At 54.3% G+C, this 15,360-nt stretch overlaps 1 protein-coding gene across 7 annotated transcripts; it reads left to right on the plus strand.

The window, feature by feature from the left end:
* The first annotated feature begins 510 nt into the window (after positions 1–510).
* Positions 511–15,030, plus strand: FCGRT (Fc gamma receptor and transporter). Of its 7 annotated transcripts, none has more exons than XM_078063455.1 (7): positions 511–818; positions 8,685–8,768; positions 9,292–9,543; positions 9,630–9,905; positions 13,457–13,726; positions 14,308–14,424; positions 14,707–15,030. In XM_078063455.1, exons 2-7 carry the CDS (start codon positions 8,699–8,701, stop codon positions 14,784–14,786), a joined length of 1,065 nt encoding a protein of 354 aa, XP_077919581.1. In that variant the 5' UTR covers positions 511–818; positions 8,685–8,698; the 3' UTR covers positions 14,787–15,030. The 7 variants fall into 7 exon arrangements, with proteins under 7 accessions (XP_077919581.1, XP_077919580.1, XP_035924104.1 ...); XM_078063454.1 differs by having other exon boundaries at positions 512–818; positions 9,289–9,543; XM_036068211.2 differs by lacking the exon at positions 511–818 and adding an exon at positions 7,504–7,634 and having other exon boundaries at positions 9,289–9,543.
* Positions 15,031–15,360: the final 330 nt, after the last annotated feature.

The following is a 15,360-nucleotide window of genomic DNA, read 5'->3' on the forward strand; positions in this document are numbered from 1 at the left end:
GTACAAGGGTTGGGAGACAGGGCCGAGAGGAGAGAGGAGCTGTTGCCTTCAGGGGCGCTGCCTCTGGACCAGCTCCGTGCCTCCTTTTTACCCAGACCCAGTGAGGGCGGGGGTTCCTGCCAGAGGAAGTGGGGCCGCATCAAAGGGGGCAGGAAGGGGCAGGGACAGGTCAGAAGGGGGCACCGCCCTGGATTTCCAGCCTGCAAGCCCGCCCCACCCCGTGCTAGAGGGCAGGGACCATGCAGAAGGGGACCGGGACCCAGAAAGGGCTCTGAGGCTGCTCCCAGAGCCCCCCCCACCACAGGTGTTTCCGTTTGGGGTGGGGCTGCCCTGTTGACAACAGCAGCCCAGCTCCCCTGTTCCCTCCCAGCGGTCGCGTTAGGTTACCTAGTCACCGGTGGGGCATCTGCCTGGTGTGTGTTGGGGGACATGCCTGGTGGGTCAGGTGGCGAAGACCAAGGAGAGATGCCCTGGGGCCACACCACTTGTGCCTGGAGGGAGGTGACCACCGTGTCTATCCTTTTTAGAGTCAAGTGACAGCCAGAGAGCATTCCTAGGTCCGTCACAGCCTCAGCGCTTGCCCTCAGCCCTCCGCACCGCTCTTCCCTCCTGGCTCGGCCGGCCAGCACCCACCAGACCTGCTCCCTCCTCTGAGCCTTCGCACTGGCTGTGCCCACTGCCTGGAAGCTCTCAGCGCAGGTGTCCACCTGGCTCCCTCCTTCATTGCCTTCAGCTGTAATGCTCACCAGCCTCTTTCCATCTGACAAAACCTCCAGTCCTCCCAACCACCCCTCCTGGCTTTATTGCCCTACAGACAGGTGAAGCCCATTTCTTGTATATTTACATGTTTATTGTACAAATCCTGAGTGATACAGCATGTTTGTTTACCTACTAGCCACCAGAATGTGAGCCCCAGCCCGTGGACAAGTTGTAAGCGTTCCATACGTGTTTAGTGGAGTAAACAGATCCAAGTTAAATCCTCGCATTCTCACAGGGCAGGCCTGAGCCCTGGGTCTCAAGGCCTGGAATAGCCAGAAGCAGGGACCATGAGCAGATGCCTCCAAGTGAAAGCATGATGACCACAGGCACTGTTCTGATTTCTAGCTCTGCTGCTCATTAGCAGGTCACCCCACCCCACCCCACCCCCGCCAACCGCAGAGCCTCAGGTTCCTAATCTGTAAAATGAGTTCTGGCCTCTCTCCCCCATTGGAGGATGAACTATGGTTACGTGTGTTAATGGAGTAGAACTAGTTCTAGTAAATGATACTTCTGATGGAAGTAATTTTTCCTGAGCCCATTAGAGAAAGGCCCTGAGGTAGCTTAGTGTGACAGGCCCTGGGTCCCTTCAGGAAGGCCCAAGGACAAGAGTCTTTGCCAGGGGGCCCCAGAGGTATTCATTATAGGGTTGTGGAACCTGCATCTATTACAGCAAGCCCTGGTGGGCTGGCATGGGACCTTGAGTCTATTTTAGCATGCTTCTAGAATATTCTGTTGAATGCCTCTGTAGGAGGTCCCAGTGGCATTGCTTTTTTCTCAGGGAAATTAGCTGCAGGCACAGTTTCATAGCAGGGTCCTAGATGTATGTCAGCAGGGGTCAGGCCTATTACATGAAAACAGGGCAGCTCATGGTGGTATCACAATGTATCATGGCCCTGCACCACTGTGATCAGCAGGCCTCTGGAATATTCTGATTCTGGCAATCATTGTTGCCTCCCCTGCGGTATTCTACTCTAGCAGGACTTCCAGCAGCAGGAACCTGAAATCATTTGACAGGTCTGGTCCGGAGGTCTGTGAGTAGAGTCTAAGGGAACTTGAATTGTAGTAGCTTCCCCATGTGTTTGAGCCTCCTGCTGCCACATTTTGGCCCTGCCCCGAGCCTATCGTGGGAAATCCCTGGGGATCCAACATTCTGGTAGGTCCCAGCTCTATTCTATATTATCACAGAGGGCTACACTATAGATTCTGCTAGAACGTTCTAACAAGGACACCAAAGCCATTCTAGAAGAGTTTCAGGGGCATATCAAAACAGCCCAGGGTCATTCGTGGTTGCCATCATTCATTCTACCAATATTTACTGTGCTGGCCCCTGGGGGTGCAAGAGGGAACAAGACATATCCAGAGCCCTGGTGTCTGAGATCCCTGGGACCCTAACAGCAGCTGGGAGTCGGCGGGGGCACATTAAGGGGAACAAATGTTAATATTTTGCCCTATCATGTGCCCCATGCTCAACCCTTGACTCGCTGAAGCCTCCCCCTGAGGTTGGCAGGATCGTTATTCCCACTTTACAGATAAGGAAACCAGGGCTCAGAGAAGCGGAGGAAGAGGGAGGTTTAGTTTTGAACTCAGGTGTGATTGCCTCATGGAGTCAGTAGGGGGCACTATGGTGCAGGTGCAGAGGGGAGGGGCACATGTTAAGGCGTGGGGCCGATCAGAGTACACAGTCCCCAGGGCCAACGCGGCTTCGTGGACCTGGTTCAGAAGGGACCCACGCTGGGTTCAATGGTTCAATGCTCTGCTCGAACTGTCTTGAAGTTGGAACAAGGGGCCCCACATTTTCATTTGCCCCAAGCCCTGCAAATTACGTAACTGGTCCTGCCGTGGGCTTTCTCTTCTTTATAGTGGGCCCCTGGGGAAATGATAGCAGGAGCCTAGGGGCTCTGGAGGGCACAGGCAGGATCTTTAGAGCCGGACCCTGGGAATATGAGAAGGGACAGCCAGCAGATGCTGTAAATAGCCCCTGAAGACATAACAGGACCCCAGGACACCTAGAAGGGACTCCCAGTGGGTACTAAGTGACGCTGAGGGCTTTCTCTGTTGTAGCAGGAAGGAGGGACATTATGGGGAATGTTCTGGCAGACTGAGAGTTCTCATTGCCAAGCCCCGGGAGAGGAGATCAGAAGGGGGATATTCTAACAGGGACAAGGAAGGGCGTCCTTCCTGACTGTGGTAGGCTGGATAGTGGTCCCCCAAAGGTGAATGCCCTAATCCCCCGAAACCTGCAAATATATTACTTCCTATGATAAAAGGGATTTTGCAGATGTGATTAAATTCAGGATTTTGAGATGGGGAGATGATCTGGGATTATCCAGGGGACCAATGTAATCCTGAGCATATTTATAAGAGGGAGGCAGGAGCTGAGTGGCTGGCTGGTTAGTTCAGTTGGGTAGAATATGACACTAACAACACCACCATTGTGGGTTTGCAACCTAACAGGCTGAGAAAAGCATTACTTCTCATGTTTAATAAAAATTAATTAGGGGCACCTGGGTGGCTCAGTTGTTAGGCGGCTGCCTTCAGCTCGGGTCGTGATCCCAGGGTCCTGGGATCGAGCCCTGCATCGGATCCCTGCTCAGTGGGAAGCCTGCTTCTCCCTCTCCCACTCCCCCTGCTTGTGTTCCCTCTCTCGCTGTGTCTCTCTCTGTCAAATAAGTAAATAAAATCTTTTAAAAAATTAATAAAAAAAAAAATAAGAGGGTGGTGGGAAGATCAGAGCCAGAGAGAGATTTGAGGACGGATGGCCGCAAGCACACAGAGGTCAGAAAGGAGAGCAGATGCTGTTCTGCTGGCTTTGAAGCTGGAGGAAGGGGCCCAGAGCCAGAGAATGCAGGCAGCTTCTAGAAGCTGGAAAAGGCACAGAAACGGATTCTCCCCTGGAGCCTTAAGAAAGAACCAGCGTGGGGGATTTGGGTGGCTCAGTCAGTTAAGCATCTGCCTTCGGCTCAGGTCATGATCCTGGGGTCCTGAGACTGAGCCCCTCACTGGGCTCCCTGCTCAGCGGGGAGCCTGCTTCTCCCTCTCCCACTCCCCCTGCTTGTGCTCGCTCTCTGTGTCAAATAAATAAATAAATAAATAATAAATAAATAAAATCTTTTTTTTAAAAAAAAGAAAGAGGGCACCTGGGTGGCTCAGTCGTTAAGCGTCTGCCTTCAGCTCAGGTCATGATCCCAGGGTCCTGGGATCAAGTCCCACATCGGGCTCCCTACTCAGCGGGAAGCCTGCTTCTCCCTCTCCCACTCCCCCTGCTTGTGTTCCCTCTCCCGCTCGCTCTCTCTCTCTGTTGAAAAATAAATAAAATCTTTATTATTATTATTATTATTTTTAAAGATTTTATTTATTTATTTGAGAGAGAAAGAGAGAGAGCATGAGAGGGGGGAGGGTCGGGAGGGTCAGAGGGAGAAGCAGACTCCCTGCCGAGCAGGGACCCTGATGTGGGACTCGATCCAGGGACTCCAGGACCACGACCTGAGCCGAAGGCAGTCGCTTAACAAACTGAGCCACCCAGGCGCCCCAATAAATAAAATCTTTAAAAAATAAATAAATAAATAAAAATTTTAAAAAAAGAAAGAACCAGCGCTGTGGACCATTTTAGATGTCTGACTTCCAGAACCGCAAGATAAAAAATTTGTGTTGTTTTAAGCCGCCAAGTCTGTGGTTAAATTATGGCAGCAGCGGGAAATGAATGCGGTGATCCGGGGCCATGGTGGATGGCCACTGAAGCAGGACCCTGGGCCACGTAGGGAAAAGCCTGTGGGAATTTTCCCATAGCCCTAGAGAACACTCTGATGGTTCTGGGGGAAACAAACTAGCAGGCCCTTGGAGTGTTGGGTTTGTTTTTTTTTTAATATTTTATTTACTTGTCAGAGAGAGAGAGAGAAAGAGCACACAAGCAGGGGGAGCAGCAGGCAGAGGGAGAAGCAGGATCCCTGCTGAGCAAGGAGCCCAAAGCAGGACTCGATCCCAGGACCCTGGGATCATGACCTGAGCCAAAGGCAGATGCTTAACCGACTGAGCCGCCTGGGCATTCCCTTGGAGTGTTTTAGCAGAGCCCTAAAGACTTCATGGTAGAGCTAGGAGACATTCTTTTTTTTTTTAATATTTTATTTATTCATTTGAGAGAAAGAGAGCACAAGCAGGGGGAGAGGCAGAGGGAGAAGGAGAAGCAGGCTCCCCGATGAGCTGGGAGCCCGATAAGGGGTTCGATCCCAGTACCTGGAGATCATGACCTGAGCTGAAGGGACATTTAACCTACTGAGCCACCCAGGTGCCCCACTAGGAGACATTCTAATTGGATCCTGGCAGGACCCCAAGGGTTTAGAGGGGACATCCTGTGGTCATTTTGGTGATTCTCAAGGCCACATGAGGGAAGACTGCACCCATTGTAGCAGAGTCCAGGGGACCTTCTGAGTGCTCAGGGGGAGAGTACACAGGTCCTGGGGACATTTTATCAGGAACCAAAGGACTTTTCGGCAGGACCCAGTGAATATTAGAGTAGGGTCCTGAGAGGTGTTGCAATGACAGCTGATGGGACATTGTAGCAGGACTGAGGACACCCAGAGGCGTCAGATACCCAGAGAGGGGGTAAAGCAGGAGCTGAAGGACAGTTGGGCAAAATGTGAGCATTATGGAAGGCCCTAGGGACAATGCACTAGAGTCCCAGAGCGCAGTGGCAGGAACCCAAGGGCTTGTCCCCAGGGCTCTAGTGGCATTATTTAGGAACCTACGCTATAGAGAAGATCCCTGGGGGAGGGGGGTGTCTTAACCAGTAGAGTAGGACCCAGGGGACCTGAAGAGGAGACACAGAGCCACGTAACAAGACCTCAGGGCCCCTTTATAATGGGGTCCCTTGAGGGTCATTCTCTCCTGGGTGAGGGAGGAACAGTCTATCTGGCGAGGAGACATGGGAAGGGCCTGATAGCAAGTCCCTGAGAAATGCAAATGCAGGAGATTTGTTGCTGGCTGGAATGTCTAGAGGGAGAGAAGGGCCTGGGGCTGAGGCCCCTCTGGGGTCACACCAGGGTGAGGGCTCAGGACTGGTTTAGCAGGATCCCAGGGGTGGGGTGGCCGATTCTGAGAGAGAGATTAGCAGAAGCTGTTGCAGACGTTATTGCTGGGCCTCAGGATTCTAGGAGACCCGAAGGGCATGGGGGTGGGGATCTGAGATATCAGAGACCAGGGGCCCAGTAGGGGCCTCTGGCCATGGTCCTGCAGGACACCGGGGACACGGCACTAAAGTTCATTATTGGGGCCCCAGGGCAGTGGTTTCCAGGCTCCAAGGGAAAGTAAAGCAGGGTCCTGGGGGGCACTGTCACAAGACAGTGCCCCCCCCTTTTTTAAGACTTTATTTATTTATTTGACAGCGAGAGCAGGAACACAAGCAGGGGTAGGTGGGAGAGGGAGAAGCAGGCTTCCCGCTGAGCAGGGAGCCCGATGCAGGGCTCGATCCCAGGACCCTGGGATCATAACCTGAGCCAAAGGCAGACACTCAACGACTGAGCCCCCCAGGTGCCCAAGACATTGGCCCTTTTATACCAGGGTCCAAGGAACATCACAGGAGGAACCTGGGGCCTTTATTTTATTATTTACTTTGCCTGTTTTGGGTCCTGAGGCCTTTAAAATGAGAGCCCCGGGGCTGCTGGAATGGTCCCCTAGAGACATAGCCAGATCCCTAGGGACGCAGAGGGGACAACTGGGCACGGCGGGTTCCTCAGAGTATTTTAGGAAAGAACTGAGGGTGCTATAATAGGATTTGTGGGGCATGAACGGAGGTTCCTTCAGCAGCATTAGAGGCCCTCAGGGTGGATCTTACAGGCTCCTCACTAAGTCGAACACAGATTTACCATGTGTCACGGTTAATTTCATGTATCAGCTTGGCTGGACCCCAGGCCCCAGATGTTGGGTCAAACATTACTCTGGATATTTCCGTGAGAGTGTTTTGGGATGAGACTTCCACTGAAGTCAGGGGACTTGGAGGAAAGCAACTACCCTTCCAGAATGTGGGTGGGCTACAGCGCATCAGTTGCAGCCTGAATAGGACAACACGGACCTCCCCTAAGTGGGCCGACTGCCTTCGATCAGATTCCATCTGCAAGATCAGCTCTCCCTGGCTGTCCAGCCGGCTGCTGTGGGACTTGACCTGCAGCTCTTTCCCCAGGCTGCCAACAACCCCTATCATATTTTAGACTTGCTAAGCCAGCACAATCACATGAGCCAATTCCTTAAAATAAGTCTCTTTCTATATATGTACAACATTCCAGTATAATGGAGTTACTGTCGCTGCAGCGTGGGCTGGGGCAGGGGACTGGAGGGGCCCTCTAAGCCTGTGAGCAGTCTATCGTGGGACTGAGTTACTGAGGCCGTATCAGAAGATACTAAAGAAGTGTAAGGGCATTTTAAGGGGACCCTTAGGGGACGGGTTCCAAGGAGGAAATTTAGAAGGTGTCTGGAGAACTTTCACTGTGTAGCAAGAGCTGGTGAAGGGGTGAGAGGTGGGGGAGGTTGTACGACGAGGTAAGAAGGGGACCCCCTGAAACCTCCACATTTGGACTCCGACAGTCTCGGGCTCTCAACTTTGTCATGAATTCGCTGGGTGACTGACACCCTCAAAATAAGAAAACGGAGCAACAGAGAGAGAGAGACCAAAAAGAAAAGAAACAAAGAAAAAAGTTTCAAGAGAGGCAGAGACAAATACTCAGAGAGGCTGGGCGCAGGGCCTGGGGTGTGCCCTGCAGCTGGGGGGCGGGGTTGGATATTCCTGAAGTCAGGGAGCAGTCTCCGGACAGGATGTGAGAGAGGAACTGGGGTCTCCAGTCACGGGAGCCAGCTAGGGCTGCAGGCTGGACGGGAACTTCGCTGCTGTGAGCAGAGCTGGGGCCCAGGCCGAGGGAGGACGGGCGGGGGTCAGGACTCCTGGATCTGAGGGAGGAGCGGTTTGGGGTCCTGCACTCCGGGTCTGAGGGAGGAGTGGTGTGGGGGGCCGGGGTCGGGTGGGGGGGGCCTGGACTCCTCTGTCTGAGGGAGGAGAGGGCTGGGGACTTGGACTCCTGGGTCTGGGGAAGGAGGGGCTGGGGGGGCTGGATTCCTGGTGCTGGGGAAGGAGGGGCTGGGGACCCGGATCCCTGGGTCTCAGAAAGGAGGGGCTGGGGGTCTGGACTCCCGGGTCTGAGGGAGGAGGGGCTGGAGGCTCCGGACTCCCCGGCCTGAAGGAGGAGGGGCATGGGGGTTTTGGACTTCTGGGTCTGGGGAAGGAGGGGTCCGGGGGCAGGGACCCTCGGGTCTGAGGGAGGAGCGGCTGGAGACCCTGGACTCCTGGGTCTGAGGGAGGAGGGGGCTGGGGGTGAGGACTCCAGGCTCTGAGGGAGGAGGGGCTGTGGGTCTAGACTCCCGGGTCTCAGGGAGGAGGGAGCTGGGGGCTTTGGACTCCTGGGTCTGGGAAAGGAGGGGCCCGGGGGCAGGGACTCTCGAGTCTGAGAGAGGAGGGGCTGGAGGCCCTGGACTCCTGGGCCTGGGGAAGGAGGGGCTGGGGGCGTGGACCCCTGGGTCTCAGAAAGGCGGGGGCTGGGGGCCTGGACTCCAGGGTCTGAGGGAGGAGGGGCTGGGGGCCGGGGCTCCCCAGTCTGAGGAGGAGGGGCTGGGACTCGGATTCCAGGGTCTGAGGGAGGAGGAAGAGGCGGGACCGGGCTCCGAGACAGAACTCTCAGCCTATCCAGGCTCTGTAATTAATTAACCCAAAGGGAGCAAATGAAGGGGTGAAAGTTCACCGGGGAGGAGGGCAGGGTGGCCAGCCTCGGTCGCGGAGCCCCGGGGCCCCCCGGCGCGGGTGCGCGTGCTGGCCGAGCCCCTCGGGAGCTGGGGGAGGCGGGGGCGGGGCGGGGGTCGGAGCAGTCACGCTCCCCCTCCCGCCCCAGGTCTCCGGCTCAGGATGGGGGTCCCCCGGCCTCGGCCCTGGGGGCTCGGTTTCCTGCTCTTCCTGCTGCCGACCCTACGCGCAGGTGAGGGGCCGCGGCTGCCGGGTAGGAGGGAGGCGCCGGCGGCCGGGAAGGGGCGAGGGAAGCGAAATCTGAGGCTTCCCTCGGGCGGGCCCGACCTCCTTCGCCGAGCGGCGCTTTATCACTCACTGTTCCTCCTCCCTCGGTGTCTGCGTCTGCGGGCCACCTGTTCGCTTCTCTCTGAGTCTGTCACCCCCCCACTCTGGGTCTGTCCCCCACCCCCCACCCCCAGTCTGTCCTCCACGTTCCGGATCTGTCCTTCTCCTCTCGAAGTCTGCCCCCCACCAAACCTGTCCCCCTCTCTCTGGGTCTTTTCCCAGCTCCTCTCTCTGGGTCTGTCCCCCCCAGTCTGTCCCTTTCCTCTCCGCGTCCCGTGTCCGCCCCCCACCCCCCAAGGTTGTCTCCCTCTCTCTGGGTCCGTCCTTGCTCTTTGGGGTTGAGTCTTTTCACTTTCAGGGTGTCTGTCCTGCTCCCAGTCTAGGGCCTCCCCCCACCTGCTCTCTTCATCTCTGTCTCCCTCCAGCAGACAGCCATTTCTCCCTCCTGTACCACCTCACGGCGGTGTCCTCTCCTGCCCCTGGGACTCCGGCCTTCTGGGTGTCCGGGTGGCTCGGCCCACAGCAGTACCTGAGCTACAGTAACCTGCGGGCCCAGGCTGAGCCGTGCGGGGCTTGGGTCTGGGAAAACCAGGTCTCCTGGTATTGGGAGAAGGAGACGACAGACCTGAGGAACAAGCAGGAGCTCTTTCTTGAAGGTCTCAGAGCCTTGGGGGAAGGAGGTAAGAGCAGGCCCCCCGGGGTCTGAGCGCGGGGGGGCCGGGGCCCCTGCTCCTGGGTCCTGCTCACCTGTATGTGGGCACCCCAGGACCCTACACCCTGCAGGGGCTGCTGGGCTGTGAGCTGGGCCCTGACAACACCTCGGTGCCCGTGGCCAAGTTTGCTCTGAACGGCGAGGATTTCATGAATTTCGACCCCAAGCTGGGCACCTGGAATGGGGACTGGCCCGAGACTGAGACCATCCGGAAGACGTGGATGCAACAGGCCGGGGCGGTCAGCAAGGAGAGGACCTTCCTGCTCAACTCCTGCCCCCAGCGGCTACTGGGGCATCTGGAGAGGGGCCGTGGAAACCTGGAGTGGAAGGGTGAGCGGCCTCCAGAAGAATCCCTCATCCCCATGGATCTCTCCATCCCCACACCCCCACCATAGGCCTCATCGTATTCCCGCAGCCTCTTCCCTGGTCTCCTGGCCTCCACCCTCCCCACTGCAGCTCCTCCCGGACATGTCCCAGAGGGTCTTTCTACACCCAGAGCTGCCCCCGCTCCTCTCCCGCACACAGCCCTCCCCGGGCTCTCAGAGACCTCTGGACACAGCTCAAGTTCCTCAGCCTGGCCTGGAGACCCCAAGCGCCGTGGTCTCTGTCCCTCTCCTCAGCCTCCATTTGCTTCACTCACCCAGACAGGCTCACCCAGAGTTCCTCGAGCCTACACCAGCCCTCGCATTCTCCACCTCCGCCCTTCTCCATCGGTTCCTCTGGTATCGCAGCTGGGGAGATTTTCCTGTGGCCCGTGAGGCTTTTCACTTGCCTCTTTTGGACCCCCACGATGCCTTGCGTGACCCCCATTATAGCACCAAAACACCCCAACTGTACTTCTGTGCATGTCTGGGGGATTCTCAGGGGCTGGAACTAGAGCTCTTTTGTCCTCAGTGTCCCCATCTTGCAGTCACAGCTTCCATCCTGGCCCTCAGTACAGACCATCCTCTACCTAGCAGTCAGAGGAATGTTTTAAAACATAAATGAGCTCCTAGCCTGCCACTGCTTAAAACTGCCCCCATTAACTTTTCTTTAGTCTTACACTACAATGCAACCTCTACTCCGTGGCCTACAATCCCTGCAAGTGGCTGGGCCTGGCTGCTTTCTGTCACTATAACTTCACAACACCCCAGCCATGCTGGCTTTCTCACCCCTTCCTCCAAGTGTCAGGTTCTTTTCTTCCTCAGGACCTTTGCTCCCGCTGTTCCCTCTGCTTGCAGTTCTCTTCCTTGGGATCCTGCCATGACTGGGTCCTTCTCATGCTTTAGGTTTGACCTTGGATGTCAGCTCTTCAGCAGGGCCCTCCCTGATCACCCTGGTTAAAGTGTGCCCCAGTATGACCCCCATTACTGTATCCCATGCCATTGTTTTGTCCATTCATTCACTATAGTGTCTTTGTTTTTTCTTTTTTATTGAGGTGTAACTCACTTACCTAAAGTATATGGCTTGATTAAGTTTAATGGATGCCCATGTACCTGCGTACCAAGATCTAGAACATTTCCAGCACCCCACAAGACTTCCTTGTGTCCCCTCCCATTCCATACCTCTCAAGGGCAACAACTGACCCGATTTTTATCACCATGGCGTTGCGTGATTTTGAATTTCACATGACTGTGAGCATGTGCTCTTTTGTGTATGGTGGTGTAGGCCCCAGATTAGCTTTAGTACGTAGTGCTAAACACTTTTCTCAAGGGGGTTGAACCCATTTCATAATCCCACCAGCTGTGTATGAGAACTCCAGTTGCTCCACAGACTTGCCAAATTTGATATTGTCTGTCTTTTTTTTTTTTTTTTTTTAAAGATTTTATTTATTTATTTGAGAGAGAGAGAGAGAATGAGAGAGAGAGAGAGAGAGCATGAGGAAGGGAGGGTCAGAGGGAGAAGCAGACTCCCCGCCGAGCAGGGAGCCCGATGTGGGACTCGATCCCGGGACTCCAGGATCATGACCTGAGCCGAAGGCAGTCGCTTAACCAACTGAGCCACCCAGGCACCCTGATATTGTCTGTCTTGAATTTGAAGCATTCTGGTGGGTGTGTGGTGGTATCTTATTGTGATGCGTTTTTCAATTCTCTGATGATAAATGATAATCGTATACATGATTTGGCAAAATCAGATCAATGAGGGGGCGTGTGTGTCTCAGTTGGTTAAGCCTCCGACTCTTGGTTTTGGCTCAGGTTGTGATCTCTGGGTTGTGGGATTGAGCCCCACATCAGGCTCCGTGCTCAGCAGGGAGTCAGCGTGGAATTCTCTCTCTCCCTCCCCCTCTATCCCTCCCCCCCAAATAAATAAATCCTTAAAAAAATTCAGTTAAATGAGTTGATGACTAGTGACAGGGTACTTTTTTGCACTATTGACCAGTTGAGCGTCCACTCTTTTGGAGTGGTTGTTTGAGTGTTTTGACCATTTTTAAATAGGAATTTTTATCTCTTTTTCTTATTAGAGTTCTTAATATATTCTGGATATGAGTCTTTTGGCTATGTCAGGTGGTTCTATTGGAAATAACCTCTCCCAGTGTGCAGCTTGTCTTTTCATTCTCTTGATGAAACTTTTTGATGAACAAAAGTTCTTAGTTGTTTTTTTTTTTTAATATTTTATTTATTTATTTGACAGAGAGAGACACAGCGAGAGAGGGAACACAAGCAGGGGGAGTGGGAGAGGGAGAAGCAGGCTTCCCACTGAGCGGGGAGCCCGATGCGGGGCTCGATCCCAGGACCCTGGGATCATGACCTGAGCTGAAGGCAGATGCTTAACGACTGAGCCACCCAGGTGCCCCCAAAAGTTCTTAGTTTTAATGAAGATCAATCCATCCATCTTTTATCTGTAGCTTTGTGTGTGTTCTCTTGAGGAAATCTTTCCTCTCCCAAAGCTATGAAGGTATTCTTCTAGGTCTTCTAGAAGCTTGGTTGATAAGTAACTTTTATATGTAACTGTGAATCCATCTAGAGTTAATTGTGTATGATGGTGTGAGGTAAGGGGTCAAGGTTATTTGTCCCTCGTGGATCTCCAGTTGACCCAGCTTCCTTTGTTGCAAGACCACCATCCTGTCTCCTCCACTGAATTGCAGTGGAGCCTTTTTTCCTAAATTAGATGTAGATGTGTTATTTGTTTTTGTTTGTTTTAAAAATTCACCAATGACGTCACCTGGACCTGGACTTTTATTTTTTGGAAAGTTTTAAATTATGGATTAAAAATTGTTAAATCATTATAGGACTACTCAAGTTTTTTATTTCTTCTTGTGTCAGTTTTGAAAGGTTGCATTTCCTAGGAATTTGTCCAGTTCATTTAAATTTCAAATGCGCTGGTATGGTATTTTTCATAATATCTGCTTACTATCTTTTTTTTTTTTTTTAAGATTTTATTTATTTATTTGACAGAGAGAGACACAGCAAGAGAGGGAACACAAGCAGGGGGTGTGGGAGAGGGAGAAGCAGGCTTCCCGCTGAGCGGGGAGCCCGATGTGGGGCTCGATCCCAGGACCCTGGGATCATGACCTGAGCTGAAGGCAGATGCTTAACCAACTGAGCTACCTAGGCTCCCCAAAGACAGGGACTTTGGTCTGTCTTGTTCACTGCTGTGTCCCGGGCACCTAGAAGAGTGTCTGGCACATGGTTGATGCTCAGTATGTGTCTATTGTAGGAAGGAATGGATGAGCGGTGGATACCCTCACCGTGGATAGGTGGGGTCTCTAGCCCCTCAGGAAGGTCCCTTTACCTGTGCCACTACATCCTCCAGGCTCAGCACAGTGCAGGGCACATGGTGGGGCCTGCTGGGTATGGTGGGAGGAATGGAGGCCTCTGTATGTCCTTCCCCGACCCTCACTAGGTCTGGCCCCAGGGGTTCGTGGGCTTCGGGTTGAGGTCTGTCTGCCTGTTTGTCTGCAGAGCCGCCCTCCATGCGCCTGAAGGCCCGACCCGGCAGCCCCGGCTTTTCTGTGCTCACCTGCAGTGCCTTCTCCTTCTATCCCCCGGAGCTACAACTGCGATTCCTCCGGAACGGGCTGGCCGCCGGCTCTGGTGAAGGTGACCTTGGCCCCAATGGCGACGGTTCCTTCCACGCCTGGTCTTCGCTGACCGTCAAAAGTGGCGACGAGCACCACTACCGCTGCCTGGTGCAGCACGCAGGGCTGCCGCAGCCCCTCACGGTGGAGCTGGGTGAGGTCCCGCTGCGTGATGATACTCCTTGTCTCTGGCTGCCTTTCGTCCTTCCGCCGCACTGCTGCCGGTCCCCCTCGAGTCTGACTGCCTTCCCTCCTGCTGCTGCTGGCCTCACTGAGTCTGCCCACCCATTAACCACTCTGGACAGTCCTCCCTAAGTCTTACCGCCTTCCCTCTTGCTGCTGCTAGTCTGATCATTCGTTGTCTGCTGCTACCAGTCGTCACTAAGACTGACCGTGTATTGCTCAGCCACTGCCGGTCCTCTGTGAATCTGACCTTCTCCTGCTCTGTGCCGGCCCTTCCTCTCCGAGTCACAATACCACGCACCCTGCTGCTACGGGTCCCTCGGCCAGTGTGACTGAGACCCATCTTGCCGTGGCTGGTTCTATGCGCTGTGGGAGCATCCTGCACAGACCTAGAACATCAGCTGACTGGCGTTCCCTCTATCCACACCCATTCCCCCAAACCTGGTGCTGGGATCGCTGAGGTCGGGAGGGACTGAGAACCCCCAGGCTCCTGCCCTGACTCAGATGGGCTGGTGGGTCCCCTCAGCATCTCACATCATTCTCTGGCTGCAGAATCACCAGCCAAATCCTCGGTGCCAGTGGTTGGGATCGTCGTCAGCTTCTTACTGCTCACGGCAGTGGCTGCAGGAGGAGCTCTGCTGTGGAGGAGGATGAGAAAGGGGCTGCCAGGTGTGGAGCCGGAAGAGGGAAAGAACTCAGAGAGAGGGACAGAAACCCCCAAGGAGAGGGAGACACAGACCTGGGGGGGGGCGGATCTAGACAGAAAGAAACAGACACGGCGGGTGGGGAGACTGGAGGGAGGAAACAGAAGCTCAGAGGGGGACAGAAACCTGCGGAGTAGGACAGAGACTGGGAAAGACAGACAGACAGACACACGTGGGGGAGGGGCAGTCAGGAACCCAGAAGATTTCAGAGATTCTCATGACCTCCCCCCCTTTCCTCTTCCCTCAGCCCCTTGGATGTCTCTCAGTGGGGACGATGAAGGGGCCCTCCTGCCCACTCCTAGTGTGCCCAAGGATGCTGACTCTTAGCATATAAATGCATTCTCAGCAGCTGCCTGATGATCATCCTCCATCCTGGCTACCACCAGCTAATGTAGTCAGGTCCCCTTCATGCTGTGAGACCTCCTGGAATCCTGGTATTTCTGAGCCTCCAGAAAGAGTCCTGGGCCGGATGACCTTCTGGATTTCTCCTTCTGTGGCCTGCCTCAGTTTCCCCTCCTGATGATCATGGCTCTTTCCCACCTCCACATATAAACACGAGTTTGGGCCCGAATCATTGTGTTCTTATCATTTCAACTTTTAGGCAGGGGAGGTAGGAGAACACATGTGTGTGTGTGTGTAGGGGGGCGGATAAATAGCCTAAGCCCTGGGCTTCAGATCTCTCCCGAGACTAACATTTGCCAGTTGTGGAATATGCCAATTTTATATACCAAGTCATGTCTGTTTCATTCATAAGTTTCACAGATACTTACCAAATGCCTACACTGCACCTCGCATTTTGAGGAATTCTTGGCTGGAGTCTGACCTGACTCCTTGGGTGGAGAGGAAGAGAAGCATTGTTCCCTCTTTGAGGGAAGGGGTTGCCTCCCCTGGCCCCTTGGTT

This window comes from Halichoerus grypus, chromosome 15 (genome assembly GCF_964656455.1).
Source record: "Halichoerus grypus chromosome 15, mHalGry1.hap1.1, whole genome shotgun sequence".
Lineage (NCBI taxonomy): Eukaryota > Metazoa > Chordata > Mammalia > Carnivora > Phocidae > Halichoerus > Halichoerus grypus.

Bases quoted from the DNA above. Each gene is read 5' to 3' on its own strand.
- FCGRT (XM_078063454.1), top strand. From the start codon at position 8,699: ATGGGGGTCCCCCGGCCTCGGCCCTGGGGGCTCGGTTTCCTGCTCTTC. The intron at 8,769-9,288 runs GTGAGGGGCCGC...GTCTCCCTCCAG, and splicing joins GCTGCCGACCCTACGCGCAG to CAGACAGCCATTTCTCCCTC. The intron at 13,727-14,307 runs GTGAGGTCCCGC...CTCTGGCTGCAG, and splicing joins GCCCCTCACGGTGGAGCTGG to AATCACCAGCCAAATCCTCG.